General features: G+C 38.8%; 1 protein-coding gene across 12 annotated transcripts in view; it reads right to left on the bottom strand.

Annotated features, from left to right (window-relative positions):
* The window catches only part of CASK (calcium/calmodulin dependent serine protein kinase), a 465,298-nt gene that overhangs the window by 218,810 nt on the left and 221,049 nt on the right, over positions 1–25,439 (bottom strand). For 11 of the 12 annotated variants that reach the window (XM_027772014.1, XM_027772015.1, XM_027772020.1 and 8 more), the window contains exon 4: positions 12,996–13,073. In XM_027772014.1, the coding sequence (XP_027627815.1) occupies positions 12,996–13,073 (78 nt within the window). Of the gene's footprint in view, positions 1–12,995; positions 13,074–15,301; positions 15,306–16,078; positions 16,083–25,439 lie in introns of those variants that run through there. The other variant, XM_027772024.1, reaches the window with a different exon arrangement.

The following is a 25,439-nucleotide window of genomic DNA, read 5'->3' as shown; positions in this document are numbered from 1 at the left end:
CACCCCACCCCCTCACCCCCCCTTCTCCCACATGTCCTGCCTTTTTGGGCCAGACCAATGGAAAAACTCTTCACTAAATTCCAAACCCTGTCTCTCACTCTCAAAATCAAATAGAAGGAACCCCTGTACCTGGCTGCCCTGAGAAAGGCAGGCTTGCCTCCTCTCCAGGCCTAGGTCACTCATATTCTGCTTAGAAATAGACCACATTGTCATTTTTACAGAGTTGGTTATTTATATTGACAAGATGGCTACCACAAAGAGATCAGAGATGAACTGGAGATCTTCGGAGGGGTTGCTTTGAACCCGGTGTCTGGTACCAGCAGTGAGCCCTGTGTGCCCTCTAGGGCTCTAAGCCCTTTTGTGTGCGTGTGTGTGTGTGTGTGTGTGTGTGGGGGGCTGGCCCTGGACCTCCCAAAACTTTGGTTGACAGTCTGGTTTATTTCTAAGTTGGTTTTTGTTTGTTTGATTCTGGGTAACCCGGTTTGCTCCCCTCCAAGTGAGGGGTTGCGGTCTGCTCTCCTCTCCTCCAGGCCAAGGGGTAGCGGTTTACTCCCCTCTAGGTGAAGGGGTAGTGGTTTGTTCCCCTCTAAGTGAGGGGTAGTGGAGTTAGAAAAACCTAATGTGTGAGAGTATATTCATTATTTAAAAAAAAAAGGTGCATTCTAAAGGGGTTTCCTCTTTTGCCTTCTTAAAACTTTCAATTGGCTGCTATGTGTTTGCACTGGAGAAACTTAATTATTATTCATGGGCAAATGAGAGACTGAGCCTCTCAGCTCTGAAGATGAAGGGCACTTGCTCCTCCCTGTGGATAGGCACCACAGGAACTGGAAGTCCTACAGGGAGCGTCTGAAGCTGGAGAGATTTCCTCCTTTTAGGAGTACTAGGGGCCCTATAGGGAATCCCAAGCACAATAATTATTAACAGGCCCATCCAGTAAATGAAAATTAAAATCTGACCACTCAAGCGTTTTGGGGCCCCCTTTAAGGGTGCTAAATTCTTAAAAGGAACTGAGACATGTATGATGAGTGATCTTGATAGGAGAGTGAGTGACATTTAGTGGAGAATTGCTCAAAAATAAAGCAGCATGCTGGTCCACCACATTAAAATCCTTAGATTTCCACAGGTTGGTTTTCTCCTTTTAAAAATGAATCAACAATCAAAGGATAAACATGGGAAATAAGACATCTACAGTTTAAAAGGAGCAAAGAGGACGACCCCTTTTGGGCACCACAACTAGCTTTATGTATGACATCTATGGCATCTTGATCTATGGGTATTTATGTAAATGGGAAAAACTTAACAAAAGGTGATCGATCGTGGTTAGAATTTTCTCAGGCAGGAACTTCGATAGTCCTAAATCAGTCCTTTTGCGTGTTAAATTAGAAAATCTGGATCTCATATCAAGAAAAAGAATGAGATTGCTACTTTAATTGGTATTAAAATTCATTTAAAAATGGCAAAATTAACTCCTTACAAAAAGTTAACAAAAATAAATTTGAGTCTGTCTTGAGCAATAAAAGAAGCTGCTTCTAAAATTTAAGAAGTCGCCAAAAACTCCCCTTGTCTGAACAATTTCTGTCTTTTCCTATCCCTTCTCTTCGATGATTTCTGTCTTTTCCTATTCCCTCTCTTAATGGAAATAAACTTGGGAAAGATACACACTGGCAGATTGGTCAACATAATAGTTACTGTTAACAAACTCAAATCTGGTTCACTCTGCAGGATACTATAGGCCAAACTTTAAGCACATAATCTGAGGAAGGAGAGCCTTGCCTTGTTGCAATGTACAGGGGCAAAGAGCAGGACCCCTTATGCTGAAAGGGACTAGTGCTAGTTTGTGCGTTTTCTTTAGTTTTTGTACTTCGTTTAAGCACAGAAGTCTCAAATACATGATCAATTCAGTAATCAGTTTAAGATGGTGTGTTCATGTGATGGGTCTCCTTGATTTGCAAGGTCTTAGATAACATTTTCTATTTTAGAAGGAAACAATCAGTTTTCTGGCAGCAGTAGGCCTAGGATCTTTTTTTTTTCTTTCCCTTTCTTCTCTTTTGCTCATAGCTAGAAATTTCTATCTTGTAAAACATCTTAAAGTCTTGTTTTTCCTTTATGAATTGTGTTTATACTTGGTGGTATTATAGGTCTGTCTTTTCTCAGCCTTTGTCTCCTTATTTATTATAACCAAAGCCTGAGTTTTTCCTTTTACTGTGGGTCATTACAATGTAAATGAACCTTGGATTCCCAGCCCATTAGAAAAGATTTTTTTTTAATCTCAGTTATTGATTTTCAAGTTGGAAAGTTATTATTCTTTTTTCTTAAAAAGAGAAACTGCGGGTCCATCCCTTTTTAGGGGATCCCTGCTTGATTTAATATTTGACCAACTTGTGTCCTTTCTGGTAATTTCGGAAGCTTCTCCTTATTCTCTTTGCTCTGCTTACTTTAAATTTTTTCCTCCTATTTTTTTTTTTCTTTTTGCTCATTCATCGTTTCAAGATAATGAAGCAGGAAAATTATGATGCAGGGAGTTAGGGTGCATGGGCCCAACAGTCAGTACAGGAACAGCAGTGAATCTGGTTCTTTTGTTTCATACTCATGAGGAAATGAAGACACGGACCCAGGAGGAATAATGAAGTGGAGAGTTAAGAGAGGGAAGAAAGATCAGAGCTCCCAGGCAGGGATTGAGTCCTGGGAAATGGGTTGCCAATGAAAAGCTGAGCTGAGGGTTTTTTTGTTTGTTTTATTAAAAAAAGTTTTCTAACCTGTGTCAGGAGGGTTTTGTTTAGGTTTCTTTTTATTTATGCTTGTTCAGTCTCTGAGAAGCTGACTTTATGTGAGAAGACGAGAGACTTGTAGAAGAACTCGCTTATCATATTGAGGAGAAACGCCAGCTCATTGACAAACTTAGTGCTGCTCAAAGGACCTTGCAGAAGTGAGTTGTCTGCAACACGTGCTGCAATGGGAAGGGAAAGTTGACCTGTAGGGTATAAAATCTTAGGTTCTGGGCTCAAATCTCTGAAACCTGTCCTGAGAGGCAGAATGAAAAACCATAAACACATGTCAAGTAGGAAAAGACATTTAAATAGAAAAGTGAAGATTTCTAATAGGGGGAAAATTCACCCCCAAACTTGAAAGGCATTTGAGTGGACAGCTGCTAGAGAAGGCCAGCTGCCCTAGCCATGAGATTAGGTGTTGACATTGATTTCCTAGAGGTTGGTAAAGAATATTTTAGCAGGGGAAGGTCTGTCATAGTATCTGGCTTGTTTTGGTTCTTGCGCTTTCTCTTTTTTTTCCCCCCTGCATTTGCACATCTCTTACGTGAGGAATTTAATTATGTCATCACATGCCCAGGGTGGTCTTTGAAGGAATTAGCATCCATATCTGGATGCACTGCCTGGATGTTGACTTCATGTCCCATCCCAGTGGAAAATTTGTATATCTGGGATATCAAAAGGAAGATAACCTTCCTGGTGCCAAGAGCCAGGTGGGACGGGTGAATTTATTTTGACACAGGGATACTTCTATGACTCTAACATGTTCTTTTGTGTTGTACACTTGTTTGTATATGTTGTATGCTATGTTTATATGGTAAAGTCCTTGAGGAATTCTATTACATTTGGCTTGTAAATAAAGGGAGCTCATAGCATTTAATCCAAATGCTTTCAAGTTCACGTAACTTAAGTAAATAAGCCAGCTCCAAATTTAAGGATAAAATTGAAGATATCTTCATAATTATTAGCCTAGGTTTTACCAATCAAATGACAAAATTGTTTTAGTATTACTGATTTAGTAAAAATAGATTTCAGAATTATCAGCAACTTAAGGTAAATATCTAATATCCATATAGTATGCATATTTAATGTGTTATAGAAAATTAATCTGGAAATAAGTAACTGACTTTCTGGTATCTTTTGGTATTTAGATAGCCCAGGCATAATATAGTTTTTAAAGATGAATCTGGTAATTTTAAGTATGATGTTATAAAATTTTCAGGTAAATTTATATCTTAAAAGGAATTATGCTATTTTAAATTAATACTGGTAAAATACTTGTCACCTTTTAAGTTAAAATACTTTGATTAATATAAACTCTAAAGATTTTCACTTGGCTTCTAACTCTTGTAGAGACCAAAAGAAAATTGGGTCTATACCATTATTTTGTTCTACCTTTAGAAAACTAAAAACAACAAAAAAAATTGAATAGTTAAAAAATAGTTGGAATATGTATGACAAGTCGAATTGCTTACTTATAAAAAATAAAGGTTATGGGGACCGACAGGTGGTGTGGTACTTGAGATGCTGGACTCCCAGATGGCTGACTGCGGCTTGGGTCCTGGACCTGGTCACTTGCTTTCCCTTTCTCTCTCTCTCTGGTCAGATTTTAAAAAAATAACAATAACAAAATAAAATAAATCTTTTAAAAAAGTAAGGTTACCAAAGTGTAAAAATTAAGGTGAATATATGTGATTCTATGAGCAAAGTTACAAAACATTAAAATGTTTTGGTAAAAATCCATACACAACGCATAAAAATGTATTCTTTTAAGATAATAATTACTTTGGGGGGGCAATCTAAATACAAGGTTATTTAAGGTTGTTTCCAAAAGTTTATTATGTAAGCCCCCTAGGTGGGGATTTAAAGCCAAGAAGTGTTGCAACCCATCCTACCTAGAAGACTTGATGTCCAGTATGAGAGGTGTTAAAACGCCACACAAAGGTCTGACACTTTGATCAGATTACGTGCCACTGTGACCTTCTGGGCCCATCTGTGGGCAAAGCTGGAACAATTCTATGGTCTTGTTTGACAGTAATAAAAGAGTCTGGCCAGAGTTTGTTATAACCATCTCCTATTTTTTTTTTTCCTGAGGAGAAGTTCTCCAAAGACTATTCAGAGGTTGATCTAACACAAGGTAGAAAAACAGAAAAATTTTTGTATTAAAAATATGTATTTTTTTTGGTATGGTGGAGTATTTGTGGTAAAGTAAGATGGCTTAAAAAAAATATATAGGGCTGGCAGGTGGCTTGGTGGTTAAGGGCGCTTGACTGCCACATGGCTGACTGCGGTTCAAGTCCCTGACCTGACAGCTTGCTTTCCCACATTCTCTCTCTCTGTCTCTCTCTGGTCAAATTTAAATAAATAAAGTTAAATAAAATAATTTTATATATATATAATTGTTAGAAAAAGGGACAAATACTAGATCTGAGACATATTAGGTTAAGGCTTGAGTTTGAGGGTATTTTTAAAAAGTTATTAAGACTGGAAAAATAATTTTATGAAAGGAATTTATTATATGACAAGTTGGCTACAATTGAGAAAAGTATTGTATGTTTCTTAAAAGCTGCTAAAATTAGTTTTTTCCTCCTGTAATTAAAACAAAGGTTTTTGAAGCACTGATCTGCTTAAATTTTTGTATTAAAAATATGTATTTTTTTTGGGAGGGTGGAGTATTTGTGGTAAAGTAAGATGGCTTAAAAAAAATATATAGGGCTGGCAGGTGGCTTGGTGGTTAAGGGCGCTTGACTGCCACATGGCTGACTGCGGTTCAAGTCCCTGACCTGACAGCTTGCTTTCCCACATTCTCTCTCTCTGTCTCTCTCTGGTCAAATTTAAATAAATAAAGTTAAATAAAATAATTTTATATATATATAATTGTTAGAAAAAGGGACAAATACTAGATCTGAGACATATTAGGTTAAGGCTTGAGTTTGAGGGTATTTTTAAAAAGTTATTAAGACTGGAAAAATAATTTTATGAAAGGAATTTATTATATGACAAGTTGGCTACAATTGAGAAAAGTATTGTATGTTTCCTAAAAGCTGCTAAAATTAGTTTTTTCCTCCTGTAATTAAAACCAAGGTTTTTGAAGCACTGATCTGCTTTCAGTAAACTGCAAACATACTGCAGAAGACTTCTTTACAGCTTGATAACCTACTTAAGAAAACAGATTTTTATTCTTTATGTTTGTATTTAGTGGAATTTTGATTACTTGAAAAATAGAACTGTAAAGGGTTAAACTGTTTCATTGTATAATTTCTTAAAATTATCAGCTTAGTTAAATATTATAGTCAGTGACTTATGATCCTGTTGTAATCGTATATTGTATTGAGTTTTCTGACATTTTTGACATGTTTCTTAAAGATCAAATTGTAAACTGAATATTTTTCTAGACCTAAACTTGACTTTTGAGTTTTCCAGTTGAGTCTCTGGAAAACCTCAAAGGATATATCTCATTTTTGTAAAAGATAATATCTATTTATATAAGGATCATTGTCAACTGATTACTAAGTCTTTTTCAGTGTTATTTGCATATGTATTATTGGTACAACTATATTTCCAAATCATAGACTTATAAGGATAATGATCTTGATATGACACTGTCAGTCATAAGTTTGTTGTCTTAAAATGCTGTGTAAAATAGAAAAATTGTTGTCATTTACCTCTATTGTAATGAACTGCTATCAAGTCATAGGTATTTTTCATTTTGCCATTCACAGCTCTAAAAACACATGCTCCCACTCCCCCACTGAACTTTGAGGCCTGACTTTTTCCTTTGCCCAGAGATAATTGGCTACTGAATCAGTCAGACATGTCCTTCCCTCAGGACTCCACTGTCTTGGGGGACCAGCAGTTAGCGTAATGGCTATGTCGCTGGACTCCCATGTATTCGACCGTGGTTCGAGTCCCAGACCCGGTGGCTTAAACTCATGCCAGGCGCGTGTGTGTGCACGCCCAAGATCCCAAGAGGAGAATAGAGGAGAAGAGATTGCGGTGTGGCCATCCCCACTGGGGGGTGATTTCTCGCTTTCTATCTCTCTGTCTTTCTGGCTAGCGCATGCGCCCGATAGCCAAAACCTCTCAAAAAAAAAAAAAAAAAAGACTCCACTGCCTATAACAATGGACAACTTAGGGAATACTCCTAGGAATGAACCTTCCTAGTACTGTGGGACCTGAGTCTTAGGAATGTGCCTTTCTACCACCATGGGACATGACTCCTAGGAACAAGCCTTCCTAGTGGCCTGGGACCTGTCAATTTTGTGGCCTACGCACGCATCTAGTGGAATAATTTTTGGTGAAGAAGGGCAACTGAAGACAGAAGCCTGACTGCTTTTTCCGATTTTCTAAAATCCTTTTTAGAGGTCCTAGAGGGAGTCATGTCTATAAACATTAACAGACCATTTTGACCCATTGGTAACAGGATTCTTCCTACATCCTGTCCCTGGCATAGTATCTTTGTGATGTGTATTAAGCCCTGTTATCTCAGTTAAAGTACATTCTTTTCTGATCTCAGCCACCTTTCTTTTCCAATCACCAACCTAAAAACTAAGCCCACTTATAAACTACAAGGGCCTCTCTACCCCTTGCACATGTCCCACCTTTTTAGGCCAGGCCAATGGAAAAACTCTTCACAAGGTCTTAATTTGGTGTTGTGGCCCATTAATGGTTCAAATCAGGCTTTGCAATGATTGGTGACACCCTGAGATGGCCAAGAGACAACACACGTGAACATGTCTCAACCACACTACAAATCAAAACTCAGCAAATAAGCATTTCAAAGTTGCTCAGAGTACTTAATTATTTGACCCAAATATATGTACACAGCAGAATCTCTGGCGCATGTGGGAGAAGGACTAGAATTTTTTAGCTTCCCAAATTTTAACAGATTCCAAACTCCCTTTCTCTACCCTCCCAGTCATGATTGTAGGAGGCTGTGTGGGCAGAATAAAATGAGAACCCCAATCCACCCACACATACTAGAGAGTTTGTAATTAAACTTTTCATCAGAGTTTCATTTCATGGAGCATCACAGTGGCCTGTGCTTTCAGAGAAGCTCAGCAATATATATCTATTTTCCCAAGGATCATAAAAGATACTCCCTGGAAGGAAAGAGCTGGCCAGCAATCCATTCAAATTCTCCAAAAGGAGGCTTTTTGGGAGTGGGGGTGGTAGAAAGTAAGAGAGGTGCTCAGACTACTCTCCTTGTCAATGCTGGATGAAAAGATCAACACTACTTGCTAGGCAGAAAAAAACTTAACTCTGAAATGCCCTTAACAGAATGTTCCTAGCTAATGGTTGCCTATGGTAAATATGACCTAGGATTTTTAGGTGTGGATAGCTTTTTGGAGAATGTCATTTAAGTGACATAATTCTCTGGGGTATGCAATGGAGATTTTTTTTTTTTTGAGAGGTTTTCGCTATAGGGTGAGTGCGCTCGCCAGACAGACAGAGAGAGACGTAGGGACAGAAAGCGAGAAATCACCCTCCAGAGTGGGATGGTCACGCCACAATCCCTTCTCCTCCATTCTCCTCTTGGGCTCTTGGGTACGCACGCACACGTGCCCAGCGTGAGTTTTAAGCCACCGGGTCTGGGACATGAACCGTGGTCGACTACATGGGAGTTCAGCGACACAGCCATTACGCTAACTGCTGGTTCCCACAATGGAGATTTTTAATAAATGAAATGCTCCTCTCTGTAGTCTGGTGGTTAAGAGAGCTGGATCGCATATGACTAAATAGACTGTTCAAACCTCAGGTAGAGACCATCTATTCTGGGCCAGAAGTGTGTTTGTTTGTTTGTTTCTTTTTCTCCCTTTTTAAGGTATTTGCCATAGGGTGCATGTATTCATCTGAGAGAGTGACAAAATGAGAAATCACCCCCCTCCTGCACCTGGGAGAGAGGGGGGCGACCATGCCACAATCCCTTCTCTGCCATTCTCCTCCTGGGATTTGAGGCACATATGCACACATGCCCAGTGTGATTTTTTTAAGTCACCAGGTCTGGGACTCAAACAGTGGTCAACCATGTGGGAATCCAGCACCTTAACCACTACCTCATCTGCTGGCCCCCAGAAATGCATTTCTCATTTGGGAAGAAGTGCCGGGGTTTTGGGGTGGGGGCACTGTCCTTGGCATCCTGGACCTTTTTTTCTGCTTCAGTTAAACCTTTTGATTGTATCCTTGAAATGATTTAGTAGAGTTTGGTACTAGGTAAGAAGATCTCTCTGATTTGTGAGAGTTTGATTTGATAATTTGATCCTGTATGTTAGCTCACTCCACAACTCCTCACTCCTGAAAGGACAGCGGTAATCACTAATTGGGCTGTACTAAACACTGAACAGTTTTATTTTATGCCATGCTTTACTGCTCCTCTTGAAGCTCAGCTAGTCGGAGAAAAAGCAACATTATCAATTTGATTATTTGGTGTCTCAAACTCATCTTGAAGTTGGTCTCACTAGAATACTAATACGAGTGAATTTCCTAACAATGAATCACCGATCCTCTGCAAGGATGAATATAGCTCATAATGCTTTCAGAGCAACCTCCCACCTTTTTTTAATTTTTAAAAAAATTACCATAAGGTGTATGTACTTGCTGGAGACACACACACACACACACACACACAGAGAGAGAGAGAGAGAGAGAGAGCGAGAGAAAACACACACCCTGCAATCCCGGCTCCTCCATTCTCCTTTTATGGATTTTGGGCATGTATGCATAAGAGTTTCTCAAGTTACTGGATCCAGGACTGGAACTGTACAGTTGACCACATGGGACCCAGCTGCCTTAACATCTACATCACTGGCTGGCACCTCTTCCCCCTCCACCTTTTTCATTATTAGCAGAAAGAGTCAGAGTCTTTAATAAATTGTGTCTAAATCTCTTTGCAATATCATATACTGGTCCCAATGCTACTCTTTTCTCGTTTATTCTAGAAAGTTCCTTTCATAAAATCACCATTTTAACAATAAATACAGTAGGATTAAAAAGATCAACAGTTGATGGGGCTGGAAGGTGGTGTGGTGGTTAGGGACGCTGGACTCCCACATGGCCGACTGTGATTTTGAGTCTCAGACCTGGCAGCTTGCTTTCTCACTTTCCCTCTCTCTCTCTCACTCTGTCCCTCTCTGGTCAAATTAAAACAAACAAACAAACAAACAAACAAAGTTAAATAAAAATAATTCTTTAATAAAAACAAAAGTCAACAGTAGGGCTAGACCTGTGATCTGGTGGCTAAGAGAGCTGGATCCCATATGACTAAATAGACTGTTCAAGTCCTGGCCCTGGTGGCTTGACAAGCTGGGCATGTGTGCATTTGTGCCTCAAATCCCTACAGCATGGAGAAATGGAAGACAAAGGATTGTGGTATGACTGACCATGCTCCACTAGGTAGTGCTTTCTCCTCCTCCCTCTCTTTTTCTGTCTCTCTCTGGTGAGTATATGTGCCCTCTAGCAACTAAAACAAAAAGAAAACCAGAAACAAACAGGCTTTTGTCTTGCTGGAGATAAGTATCTCCATTTCCTATAAATCTCAAGACTGGGAGACCACAAGTCATTTCACTGTCTGATATCACCTCTATACACTGCCATCTGCCTATTTTGGCACCCAGCTCAGTGGCAGACACAGGTTCAAAGTTAAGGGAAAGCAATAAGGATGACTGGAGAACAGAGTAAAAGGACACTGGTTTATAATGTGCCATGGTTCAAAAGGAAAAAAAAACACCCTCCTCCACTGAATTTCCCTATTTCATAAAATCAAATTTCAGAATTTTTAGTTTTTCCTATTTACGCTATTCTTGAAAGACAACAGTGTGGAAAATTACAAAAGGCAAGTTGCCTTGTGTTCTCTAAGAAATATGCATGAACAATGATATGCAAAATCTAAGAGTTTCATTTGGCTGGATAAAGTGGTTTACAACTATGCCATAAGAAAAGTCAAGATATGGGGTCGGCAGGTGGCATGGCAGTTGTCTAGGGCGCTGAACTCCCACATGGCTGACCACAGTTTAAGTCCCAAACCTGGACTTAAACTGGTGACTTGCTTTCTCTCTCTCACTGTCCCTCTCTGGTCAAATTAAAATAAATAATAAAGCTAAATAAAAATAATTCTTAAAAAATAGTCAAGATAACATTGACTATTTTTTGGCATTAAATAATGCTTTGTAATTATGAAGCATAAGAAAGAATAAAAATTTAAAATCATGATAAGAACTCAAGAAATAGAAAAATAGGATTTAAAAAAAGCTAGAATGGGGCCAGCAGATGGAGTAGTGGTTAAGGCACTGGACTCCCACATGGCCGACTGTGGTTCAAGTCCCAGACCCAGTGGCCTGAAAAATCATGTTGGGAGCCTATGTGTACGGGCCCAAAATCCTGAGAAGAATGGAGGAGAAGGGACTGTCATGTGGCCATCCTCTCCAGGGGCGAGAGGGTGATTTCTCACTTTCCCACTATCTGTCTCTCTCTGCCTCTCTTCAGTAAGTGCACATGCCCTATGGCAAAAGCCTACAAATAAATGAAAATAAAAAAGCTAGAATATTGGAGCCAGATGGTGGCACACTGGTAAAATGTGCCACTCTGTGAGGCTAACCCAGAAGAGAAGGTTTTGAGTTTAAATCTATAGGCTTCCCTGAGTATGCAGGGCATGTGCATGCCCATGATCTAGGGCTGGCTGAAGCTGGGGGGTACGTCATGGTGTCAAGACCCTATTGCGGGTGCTATATTTCTTGCTCATGGAGAAAAGGAAAAGATAATAATGTAAACCCCCACCCCTTAAAAAAACAAATGAAAAACTAGAACGTGCTTTAGAGAGCATGGTGTAAAAGAAAAGAGGCTATGAAGCCTCAGTTTTCCCATGTACACATCAGGAGTCTAAAGAAGTAAATAGAGTTAATATACATGAACTTTCATTTACTTCTTCTCCTTACTGCCAGGAGCACAAAGCCAGCAACTATCCATGTTAAGGGCATATTCTTTATTTTGTGCTATAGCTATGGTTGCTCCTCCCTGAGACTGGGTCCTCTGCACCTTAAGTAGGAGGAGTCAGAGCAATGAATTTCAAGACAGTCCAGCCATGCTGAAGTCTATCCAGGCTGTATTAAGGTAGTCTCTAAATTGTTTCCAGCTATGTCTGGCTATAATGCTGTAATTATAAAAGAAATGATGGGGGAAGGAAGTTATATTCATCCATTGTAACTATTTCTCAAGTAATAGGAAGTTTTAATAAATCTTAGTAAGCTTGTGGCTTTAAAATCTTCAACTCATTATGTTTGGTGACTGAGGAGGGATGTTTACCTCATGCATTAAATGGCAACTCATGGGGCCAGGAGGTAGTGTGGTTACAGCGCTGGATTCCCACACGACCGACTGTAGTTCAAGTCCCAGACCTGGTGGCTTGAAACTCACGCTAGGCACGTGTGTGTACATACCCAAAATCCCGAGAGGAGAAGAGATTATGGTGTGGTCATACCTGTGGGGAGTAATTTCTTATTTTCTGTCTCCATCAAGCACACATGCCCTATAGCAAAAATTTCTCTTAAGGAAAAATAAAGTGACCCTCTGGAGTAGGCAATTATGGTATGATTGAATGTAACCAAAGAAGAAAGTTGTATTACTTTAAATATTCAAGTGAGTAGCCTAGTGCATGTATGGCTTCTGTGATTTTTCTGTATATACTCCTCATTTTGAGTCATTAGGGGTTTTACAACTCCTCTACTTGAAACAATGGCAGTCATTTGACTGGGAGATCTCACACTGGTCTGACACAAATATATTCTGCAGAAAAACAGTGCTTTTATTTCGATTCTTTCTACTGTTCTGTGCTTTTCTTTAGATATCTGATCGTAAAACAATATGATTATCTCTAACAGGCAAAATGAAGAATTGATGAGGCGCATGTGCCAAAACCCAAAAATCAGACACCCCTTGCCCCGAGATGGTTCCTGAGCTATCAAATCACTCTTTGAATAAAAGTCATCAGAAATGGAATGACAGTACTGATGTGAAAATGTAAAGCCAAGTTATAACAGATCAATCAATTGTTCAGTGTTTTGGAAGTCTGGTCACTATTTGATTCTGCTAATGCATACTAAAACAGGTATGTTCCTTGTAGCAAAAATCATATGCTCATCATCAGTTTGACAAGCTGGACACTTCAAAGTGATTTCTTCATCGTTTTCTTCTGGTACCTCCACCTTTATCTCTGGGGACTGGATACAGGTTACATACCTGGCTACGGCTTCACTGTATACAAAACCAGCATCAGCTCGCTTTACGATTTCGAAACACAGATCAGCTCCATCCAGACTGTAGAGAAACATGAAAAAGAATGTAAGAAAAGAGGACATTCCAGGAATACTGAAAGTAAATGCACTGTTATTAAGTGATTAGTTGACTTACTGCTCATGATTCTAAACTATTTAAATGTAATCTAAGCAGGAAGCTGTACTGCTCTAAATATATGTAAGTGACCCAGTTTATCTACTTTCTTTCAATGGAAAATAGACAAATTATAAAGGATATTATAACTATCTTAGCATTGCAAATCTGCAGGGAAAGAAACAGGAAGAATAAGTAAATGGTAGTATCAAATACTCAGAAGACTCAGAAAAGTGACATGTTGAGAGTTTTGGACATATTTTTTGAATTCCAAAATACAGTCATGTGATATTTTAACTTTTTTATAAAAAAGAGATTTTGCTATAGGGTGTATGTGCTTGCCAGAGAGACAGAGAGAGACAGAGAGACAGAAAGCAAGAAATCACCCCCTGGAGGGATGGCCATGCTGCAAATCCTTCTCTTCCATTCTCCTCTTGAGATTTTGGCCACGCATGTACACATGCCTGGTGTGAGTTTTAAGCTGCCGAGTCTGGGACTCAAACCGCGGTCGACCCTGTGGGAGTCCAGCGACATAACCATTATGTTATCTGCTGGTCCCAGTCATATATTTTTAAAATATGTGTATTTTGCTATAGTTATCACCCTTTAATGGAAAATTCAAGTTATATTTTATGAAAGGAAAAAATCTGTAATTTATTTTTGTTTATACCTGTATTACAAAAATAATTGCTACAAACATACTCTTAACAGATCGATGTGCTAGAGACCAAGTGTCACCATATTGTCTTAAAACTTATAATGGCATTTGCCAGATAGGTAAGGTCTATTGTTCTCAAGACTAGACCTTGCCTCTACTACCTACCCTGTCTACTGACATTTCAAAAAAATCTTGCTACCTCTAGGCAGATTAGTCTTATTATTACTCCTTGAATATATTATCTTTTTTGGCTACATGTTTCTGCATATATTGCTTTTCATATTCAAAACCTACCTTATCAACCTCAAGGTTCCACCCCAATCCCACCTTCCCAGAAAGCCCCTTCAATAATTACTAGCCATTTGAATGCTTAAAATAACTTTACATAGTCCATATCAGAACATTTAGTGTTTACATACATTTAAACAGACACACATAAAAGTGAAACTCTTGCCAGATCATAACAAAATTATTCTAAAGAATTTTTTTTTTGGGGGGGAGAGGTTTTTTGCTATAGGGTGCGTGCACTTGCCAGAAGGACAGAGAGAGACAGAGAGACAGAAAGCGAGAAATCACCCCCCTGGGGGGATGGCCACACCGCAATCCCTTCTCCTCCACTCTCCTCTTGGGATCTTGGGCACGCACATACATGCGCCCGGCATGAGTTTAAGCCACCGGGTCTGGGACTCGAACCAGGTTGACTACATGGGAGTCCAGCGACGTAGGCTTTACTCCATCTGCTGGTCCCTGAAATTATTTGAATATTAATACCTAGTATTTTCATAGTGCTTTAAGGCTTACAAAATGTTTTCAAATCCAGTATCTCATTCATTTATTTATTCAGTAGCACAGATATACCTGCTGCAGGTATTAGACTAAGGAAATATTCTAGAAAGGAAAGGAAAGGAACATAACATATATCAGGCATCAAAGGACATACTCCTTGTTATATCTCCCTTCATACAATTATCCTATCAAGTTAGCATCATTCTCATTTTCAAATTAATTTGTCTGAGTGGATAAGCACATATGTGACAGGGATAGGATTCCAATCCCCATCTAGCTAAGTCCAGTGCTCTTCCCACTGACTCTTGCTGCAGTTAGTGGGTATGGAAGGAACAAACACACATCTCCAAACCCTAGAACAGTTCAACAATAGTGTACAGTCATAAAGAATAAAAATAGTTTATACTTTCATCATACCCCTACCCAATATCCAGCAGAAAACTAAGCACACAGTTGACATTTAATGAGTGGTTGATTATATTATTTGGATCTTGGTGTAGTTTTATGTGAATGAAAATGCTGTCACATTTATACAAGGCTTTATACATTTTGCCTAGTTTCTACTTTACACCCAGTGGACATTTTCCAATGTAAAGAAGAATTCTTCTCCAAAATGTTTACAATGGCCTAGTCTACTCTGAAGTATAGCAGCACCCATTTGCTACCATCAGAAATAAAGAAAGCCTAAATATGATCACATATTTTTGTGAACAATTCTATTATCTGCCTTGGCAAAATTCCTATAAGTGGGTCAGGGGGTCTATTCAATAACTCTTTGTATACACATGCCACCATAAAATTTTTTTATATTTATTTAATTTTATTTGTTATTATTTTTAAATTTTGATGAAAGAAAAAGAGAAAGAAAGAGGGAAAGTGAGATAGCAAGATGCCAGGTTTGAGACTAACCATGGTTGGCCATGTGGGAGTCCAGCACCTCAACTACCACGCCACCTGCCAGCCCCACTACCAGAATAATTTTAATAATGTATACTTTGTAGGCTAGTCCCGTGGCCTAGTGGTTAAGGGAGCTGTATCTCACATGGCTGACATTAGTTCGAATCCTGGGCCCTGTGCCGTAAAGCGTGTATGCATGCGTGACTAAAGTCCCAACAGGATGAAGAAATGGAGGAAAAGGGATTGTGGCATGACCATGTCCCATGGGGGTAGTGTTTTCTCCCTCTTCGTGTCTCTGTTTCTTGCTCTGGCTAGTACACATGCTCTCTGAGAATTTAAAAATATTATACTCCTACTTCTAACTGTTAATGTGCCCTTTCCTCTATCTTGTCCTGCACTAGGATGACTATCCCTTTTTCTTTGCCAGATAGAAGGAAAAAGTCATTCATAATTGCTCTAATTTGTATTTCTTTGGTTACTAGAGAAACTGAATTCAGTTGATTTTTTTGTACTTTGTGTATGTGTGCGTGTGTGTGGAGGATGGCACTTTCACAATGCTGCAGTTTATGGTGGTTAATTGATACATGAGGACCAAAAACCATCCCACTGATGAAATGTGAGAATAAGCACTATTTAACTTAAAGAGAGAAGAGTTAGGCAAAGAAGAGAGCTAAACTGAGTGCATTATAAAGCAAGGACAATCTGGGAGCCCTCCTGAGAGCTAGAGAGGAAGACTTTGGAGGGACCTAGGAAAAGGAGGCTGGTGGGGAAGGGAGAGGAGTTGAAGAAGTCCGAAGCCTAAGGAGAGAACCAGCCAGTGAGAAATAATAAGAAATTATTTACTGCCCTGGCTACCATGTCTAGTGTGGATCAATCCATTTTTTTTTTCTGGTCACACAGGATGAACGTTCCTAATCCAAAAAGTTCTAAAATCTAAAACTTTGTGTGGGTCAATGTGATGCCACAGGTAGAAAATTCCACACCTGATCTCACATGACAGGTCTCAGACAATACACTGCTGTAAAAAACACTGTATAAAATTACCTTTAGGCTATGAGTATAAGGTATATATGAAACAAAAATAAATTTTGGGTTTAGATTCGGGTTCTAGCCTCAAGAGACTGCGTCACATATATACAAATATTCCAAAATCTGAAACAATCTGAAATCTGAAACATTCTGGTTCCAAGTATTTAAAATAAAAAAATACTTGGCTGGTATCAGCAATACCAGTACTTGAAATGACAATCTCTTCATGTGCACATACACACACAAGGTATTTTTAGGTTTCTACTATCTTCCACTGGCCTATCTATTCTTATATCTAATATTATACTATTTAAAATATTATAATAGCATATTTTAACATTTGATAAAATAAACTTCATCTCATTCTTTCTCAACATTTTCTTACAAATTTCTTCCTTCTAACTGAACATTACCTTGTCAACCTCTAAGAATTAAAAATATATATATCTGGACTCAGATAGTACTATATTTATACATTAACTTCTAGAAATTAATAGTCTTCCAATATGAAGATTCATCCATGAACATGATAAACCTTTCTATATAATTTCAGGTCTCTAAGCTATAGTTTTGTTTTTGTTTTTAAAGAGACATTTTTGTTTCAGAGCATGTGTGCTGGCCGAAAAGACAGAGAGAGACAGAAAGTGAGAAATTACCTCTCAGGGGGGTTGGTCATGCCACAATCCCTTTTCCTCCATTCTCCTCTTGGGATTTTGGGTAAGCATATACAAGTGCCTGGTGTGAGTTTTAAGCCACCAGGTCTGGGACTCAAATTGAGGTCGATTATGTGGGAGCCCAGTGATATAACCATCATGCCATCTGCTGGTCCCTCTAAGTGATAGTTTTAAGGTTTTCTTTATACTGGTTCCAAATATTGATTCTTAGGTTTTTTCCCCCTAGGCATTTTCCATTTTAGTTGCTATTACAAATGGAATATTTTGGCTATTATATGTATTTTTAATTTAGTGGCTCATAACCAGGGGCACCAAAATCAGCTGTGTAATTTTTAAAAATATGCAGGCATATTCTCTGATGGGTTATTCTAAAAGAAAGTCATCTCTATAAAAATACTTTTCTATTAAAGCTTTCTGATTAGTTATTTATAACATTAATTTATATTAAAGTAAGAGAAGTGATTCAGTAATTTTAAATTGCATGAGATACAGAAATAAAAATGAAAAATATGGTTATTTATGCAAATTTTTTTCATCACATAAATTTAAAATATACATATTCATAATATGCATAATCTCAATATAATAACCTTGAATCTGTTGAACAAAAGTGATGACTAAATTCTTTGATAAACTTTATTTGATAACACAATGATTCTAAAAACAATAAGGCTTCTTATATTTTTTTTATTATTTTTTAAAGAATTATTGTATTGGGGGAACCATCAGTTGGCATAATGGCTATGTTCCTGAACTCTCATGTAGTTGACCGCGGTTTGAGTCCCAGACCAGGTGACTTAAACTCACAATGGGCACGTGTACATGCGTGCCCAAGATCCCGAGAGGAGAATGGAGGAAAAGGGATTGTGGCATAACCTTCACCCCTAGGAGGTGATTTCTCGCTTTCTGTCTCTGTCTATCTGGCAAGCACACACGCCCTATAGCAAAAACCTCTCCCCAAAGAAAGAATTATTATATTTAAATTTATTTATTTATTTATCTATAATTTGACCACAGAGAGATATAGTGAGAGGGAGAGAGAAGGAAAGCGAGACAGCAAGCCGCCAAGTCGGAGACTCAAACTGCTGTTGGCCATATGGGAATTCAGCACCTTTAACTGCCTCTGTTTTTTTTTTTTTTAATTTGCCAGAGGCCATGTGCATTTGTGGGAGAAAGACAGAAGGGAATGATGAAGTACCACCCATGGGCGATCCTGGTAGGGCATGGTTCCACCAGAATCCCTTTTCCATTTTTCCATCTTCTTGGAATTTTGGGCATGTGTACATACCTCCACTAGGTGTGTTTTTCAAGTCACCATGTTCAGGATTCAGAGTACGGTCAGCCATGTGGGAACTGGATCTCTTAATCAAAAAGCTACGGGGCTGGCCCTAATGCTTCTCTCTTGCATCCCTTCTTGGAGTGTTTCTAGGACTGATAAGAAACTTCAGAAAGCATGTTCTAAATATTCCCAGTTGGCTCCATTCTGAGGGAGTGAGATGAGAGGAAGAAACCCTTTTATGGAAGAGTATGGAAAGGGCTTCTTTAATATATACAGAGAGAAAGTATGGGAGCTTTATTGCAAATTGTGAAAAATGGTGGAATTATGAGTAACCTTTACTGCCTCTCTCTTTCATCTATCTTAATTTAAAAATTTTTATAATAAGTATGGATTATTTAGATAATTAAAAATTTATCCCAAACCAAATACATGAAACAAAATAGATTATAGGCTTAGAGGTACAAGGTACAACTGGCTGTACACTGAAGGGAATCACAATATGCCACCCTCAAATATGCTGCTTTGGCATAAGGATTATTTTGAGCTAAAGGCACACAATCATGTACTATAATTTCATAGCAATGTCAAATTGCTATCACAGTTTCTAAATGTTTACTTTCAATTTCTGTACCTATCTTACTGCAGACTGGTAACAGATGGTAGATTGGCCCTTGTCTGCAAACTATTCTTTGAGGAACACTGTTAAATAGGACAGCCCAAGGTCTAGATTTCTCTGACCAGCATTTTCTCTGAAGATGACAGAAACAACAGCTATAAAAACTAGATAAAAGCAGAAAAATAATTTTTTTAAACTTCAAAGAATTAACAGTATAAACTGAAAAACTCCCTAGTGAGATCAGGGAAAGGATTTGAGCTCAAAGAAGTAAGGAAAAGCTGGTTCTGCTGGGGGGGAGGTGTTGGAGGTGTGAGTTGTTGTACTTTGTTTCCCCCTCCCATAGTCTCAGATGGAGAATGATGGGGTCCAGCTGCTTTTGCATGATGGTGATCTAAGAGGAAAGACAGAGTTGTTCTTCTGGCAGACCTCTGAAGAGCCTGCCAAAAGCTCAGGTCCCTGATAAAACACCACCCTTTCTCCTGGCTGGAGCCATGGAAATGTATTTTGAAAACAGATACAGAATACATTCTGGTATGTCATATTAATGGCATAGAAAATCCTCAATGCTTATTACCATAGAGATAAAAGTAGAGCTAAAAACTTCAGCAAGAAACAGCACTCAGAGTATGTTTCCTAAACACAATGTAGTTATGTTAGAAATAAATTAACAAGGGACCAGCAGTTGGCGTAAAGGCTATGTTGCTGGACTCCCATGTAATCGACCATGGTTCGAGTCCCGGACCCGGTGGCTTAAACTCGTGCCAGGCGCGTGTGTGTGCGTGCCCATCCCCCCAGGGGGGCGATTTTTCGCTTTCTGTCTCTCTGTCTTTCTGGTGAGTGTACATGCCCTATACAAAAAAAAAAAAAACAAGAGAAAAAAAAAAAGGAAAGAAAGAAATTAACAAAACATCCAGAAAATCTTCACATGCTTAGAACTTGAGAAACGCATGCTACATAGCCATTAATCAAAGGAGAAATCATAATGAAAATTAGAAAACACATTGAGCAATGACAATGAAAAGAGTACTTATCAAAACTTGTGCAGGACTGAGGCATTACATTTCAAGATAAGGTGTTGCCATTAATAGACCTGCAAATATAGTAATGGCTGAGAGGACGTGTTGGGGCATAGATCTAATCTTCCAGTCTGAAAGCTGGCAATCCATGTTATACACATGCACAACTTAGTATTAGAGAGACTTTTCTTGAACTAGGAAATATACTGTTGATGAAAAATACATCCACATAAGCTTTCTGAAATCAATTTTATGGTGTTACAAAAAAAACCCCCTTAAATCTGTGCATGTCCCTGGACCCAATAATTTCATTTGAAGGGATGTAATGAAAAATATTTGCCAAGTTTTTAAAAAATAATAATTTATTTAATTTTATTTGGTATTACTATTATTTAAATTTGCTATAGGGCATGTGGGCTCAAGAGAGAGAGACAGAAAGACAGAGATGTAAAGTGATAAAACAAGCCACCAGGTTCAGGACTCAAAACTTGGCCCTGTGAGGGTCCAGTACCTTAAACACCATACCACATGCTGGCCACACCAAATTTTAATAAAAAGGGTTTGTCACAGCAAGTTATAATAGGGGGAAGTTGGAAACAACCTAAATTCCCAAAAATAGAAGAAGAGTTGAGCAAATTGTGGTAAAATCCGAGTAGACGGCCACGTGGTCATCAAAATGTCATAGTTACTGACATAGAAAGATGTTCATAATATATTAAGATGCATAAACATATGTGAGGGGATCTTCCAAAAGTTCACAGAAAATGAGTATTAAAAAAAAAAAAACAACCAAGGCATGGATTTCAACATTTTTGTACCAAAATTAATTTGTACTTTAATTCCAGATTTCCATGAATTTTTTGAAGTCCCCGGATATATACATAGTTGAATCCGTAATTTAAAACCTTCCGGCATAAAAAAAACTAGACCTAGATGGCATTTCTGACAAGTTCTACTGAAAATTTTAAGGAGAAAGAAAATGAAAAAGCAGAATATTCTCCAATTCATTTTATGAAGCTAGTTACCCTAGATATTAAAACTAGTTAAGGACAGAAGTTGAAAATTAAAGGACAAACTCACTAATGTACATGGATGCAAATAATCTAAACAGAAGTTTAACAAACCAGATCTTATAATATATGAATATTACATCAGGTCCATATTGGGTTTACCTGAGAAACACAAACTGTTTTAACATTTAGAATACAATTACTATAATTCTGTATATGACACATGAAAGAAGAAAATTATATAATGATCTCTATAAATGCTGAAAAACATTTAAGGAAATTTTATATTAATTTATGATTTCAAAAAGCCTTAAGAATTCCTTAGATCATGGCAACCAGCAGTTAGCGTAATGGCTATGTTGCTGGACCCCCACGCAGTCAACTGCAGTTTGCGTCCCGGACCCGGTGGCTTAAAATTCACGCCAGGCGTGTGTGCGTCTGTGCCCAAGATCCCGAGAGGAGAATGGAGGAGAAGGGATTGCGGCGTGACCATCCCCCCGGGGGGTGATTTCTCGCTTTCTGTCTCTATGTCTCTCTCTGTCTGGCGAGCGCACGTGCCGTATAGTGAAAATCTCTCCAAAAAATAAAAAATAACAAACAACAAAAAAGAATTCCTTAGATCAGGAACAAGACAAGAATGTCTACTCTAACGTCTTCTACTCAGCCATATTCTGCATGTCCTAGCCAGCTGTAGTAAGGGCAAGATAAGAAATAAAATGTATAAAATACGAAAGGAAGAAGCTATCATTATTTGAAAATAGTAGATACAGACTTACTAATAACAATCTAAGGTAAATTAGAATTTATCAGAGTTTGGCAAAAGCACCATTGTAAGTCAAATAAAATTTTAATAGTTTTCTAAAGAATGTAGAAATAAATCTAATAAGATATACAGGACAGTGGGACCAGCAGATGGCGTAATGATTATGTCGCTGGACTCCCACATAGACGACTGCAGTTCAAGTCCTGGATCTGGTGGCTTAAAACTCAAGCTGGGCACGTTTATGTGTGTGTGTGTCCCCAAAATCCCAAGAGGAGAATGGAAGAGAAGGGATTGCGGTGTGGCCATCCCTCCTGGGAGGGGGTGATTTCTTGCTTTCTATCTCTCTCTGTCTCTCTGGCGAGCTTACACACGCTATAGCAAAAATCTCTCTTAAAAAAAAAGACATATAGGACCACTGTAGAGAAAGGGGAAAATTAAACAACTAAAATGGAGAGAAAATTATCCTATTCACAGACTAGCAGACTCAATATTGTAAACAGCCAATCTCCCCCAAATTAAAGCACAGATTCAATGAATTCCAATCAAATCCCAACAGATTCTGTGGTTAACTGTCAATCAGAAAATAAAATGTATATAGAACTACAAAAGGTCAAGAAGACCCAAGGTATTTGGGGAGACTAATACCTCCCACCTAGGAGGATTTGCTCTACCTGATTTTAAACTTGAGCACTACTATAAAGCTTAGAATGAAGACTATATGTTACTTGCACTGGGATAGACAAATAGGATAGCAGAAGATAGCAGAGATCCTAGAAACAGATCTGTACATAGACAGATGTTTGATTTATGACAAAGGTGTCACTGCAAAGTATTAGGCAAACTTGTCTCTTTAGATAAATGTCTGCCTCCGTAGTTTAAGATATGTATACCAAAATAGTCATAGCAGCATTATTTATTATAGCCATAAAGTGCCGACAACCCAAATGTCCATCACTGGTAGAATGGGGACCAGGCCCTAGCACCATGGTAACACAAATGGACCCACACAAGAAAGGTCCTGGTTTCATATCCCAGGATTTCTGTGATCATGTTGGGTATGCAAATACCCATAATCTGGGCTGACTGAGACTGGGGGCAGAATGTAGCATGAAGACCCTATAGGGGATGTTCGTCTCTTTAGCTCTCCCGTATTAGAAATAAGTGAATAAACTTTAAAAAATAGTAGAATGGATAAAACATACGTATAGTTGCACAATAAAATACTACATAGCAATGAAAAGAAATGATCTACAGCTACACAAGAAACATAGCTGAAACCTAAAAATAAAACACTGAGTGAAAGCAGCAGACAGCATAACACAAACTATTGGGTCACTGGAAAAGTCAAAACACATTTTTGCATAGAAAAACAGATGAATACGTCATGACTTTCACAGTGATCCAATACATGTTTTTTTTTTCAATTGAGAAAGTGAGAGTAAGTGAGAGAGAGAGAGAGAGAGAGAGCGAGCGAGCGCGCGAATCCACCAATGAGGTATGATCACACCATGATCCTTCTCCTCCATTTTACCATCCTGTCAGAATTTGAGGCATGCACACTCATGCAACTGGTATGTTTTTCTCAAGCCACCATTGCCAGGATTTGAACTGCAGTCCCCCATGTGGGATCTGGCTCCTTTAACCACTAGGCCATGGGGGGGGTAGCCCTTCCTTTTTTCTTTTCTTTTCTTTTTTTTAAATAAATTTTGCCAGAGGGTATGTGTGCTTACTAAGAGAAAGAGACAGAGGAAGGGAGGGAAAGACAGAGGGAGGGAGAAAGTGAGAAAGCACCCCAATAGAGAATGTCCAAGCTGCAATCCCTTGTCCACCATCTCTTGCTCTTTTCGGGATTGGGGCATGTGCATACACACACCTGGGCTGTTTCTCAAGCTTCTAGGTCTGGGCCTCAATCTATGCAGTCAGCCGTGTAGGGTCCAGTTGTCTCAATCACCATACCACAGGCAGGCCTCTGCTTTCTCTTATACATAGTTCAAAGACAGAAATAATCTGGGACCAGCAGTTAGCATAATGGCTATGTTGCTGCATAATGGCTATGATGCTGAACTCCCATGTAGTCGACCGTGGTTCGAGTCCTGGACCTGGGGGCCTTAACTCATGACGGGCGCGTGTGCATACACGCCCAAGATCCCTAGAGGAGAATGGAGAAGAAGGGATTGTGGTGTGGCTATCCCCCTTGGGGGGTGATTTCTCGCTTTCTGTCTCTCTGTCTCTGTCTTTCTGGTGAGCGCATGCGCCCTATAGCAAAAACCTCTCCAAAAAAGAAAAATAAAGACAGAAATAATCTTATTTTGCTGTTACAATAGAAAGTAGTACTTACTGAGTGCTTATTATATGACAGTCATTTTCGAAATGTTTTATATGCATTAATTTAATTAACGGTTACAAGAAGCCTATGAGGTAAGGATTATGACCACCCCTATTACACTTAAGAGAAAACTGAGAAATAGCAAAGGTTAAGTAACTTGCCCAAGAGATTACACAGCTCCTAAGTGGTAGAGCCAGGATTCAAACTTCGGCAAGTCTAACTTTACACTCTACGCATCATCCTCTCCCAAATGTTCATGTTACAAAGAGGAAAACTGCTTGCCTTCTTCTCAAGGTTTCAGTTACTTAAAGAAAGACAAGAGATTACAACTAAGTAGGTAAAGTCACAGTGTAATGAATGGCTCTGTATGAAAGTCCAGTCTCATGATTATTATGAGGGTCTCACGCTGTAGCACCAGCTAGGGGGAATCTTCAAAATGTAGAGTCACCATTCATCCTCATCCTCCCAGATGACACATATGAATACTGTATTGCTGATATAGTTTAAATTAACTCTCTATATTTTAATAAGTTTATCAATAAATGTTATAATCCTTGCATATACAAATCAGTCTCTATTTATTTAAAGTTTACTTATTTCTTTTGAGAGAAATATGAGACAGGTACCCCCCCAATAGGGTCCTCTTGCTAGAATCAACCCCCAGCCTCAGATGGCATGAACCACAGGCATGCACGTGCATGCTTGATACACAGAGGGAGGCTCTGGATGTGAACCCACGACCTTCTCATGTGGGTACAGCTGTGTTACTGCTGCACTACTATCTGGCCCTAATTTCTTAAACACTGTTTTGTTTTATTTTCATTCAGGGCTTTGTGGCGGTATTGTTTTGATATTTGCACAAACATCCCATAACCCACCACCTTTTCCCAATAGTTTTGCTCTCTTTATGCCCCTGCAAGGGATGTCCACTTTTCCACCTGTCTGACTCCTACATTGATGCTGATGCCCTTCATCAACTTTCTACAAACCTGCTTGCCCATTCCAGCTCTTAACTGCTTCCTCCACTGAACTCATGGGACCCTAAGAATCTGTGGCTCTCAGTGGTCATTTAGACTTACACTACCAGTTATTATTATTTATTTCATTGGTAGGCTGTAAAATTTGACAGGTGCATACAGGCAACTTGGGGGCATAAACCAGTCTCTCATCTTCAGTATAATATCCCACATATTGATGAGTATTTACAAATATTTGTTGGTAGAAAATTCCTTTCTGAGAC

The sequence above is a fragment of the Tupaia chinensis genome, unplaced genomic scaffold (assembly GCF_000334495.1).
Source record: "Tupaia chinensis unplaced genomic scaffold, TupChi_1.0 Scaffold000248_1, whole genome shotgun sequence".
Classification (NCBI taxonomy): Eukaryota; Metazoa; Chordata; class Mammalia; order Scandentia; family Tupaiidae; genus Tupaia; species Tupaia belangeri.
This window is presented reverse-complemented; position numbering and strand designations above follow the sequence as displayed.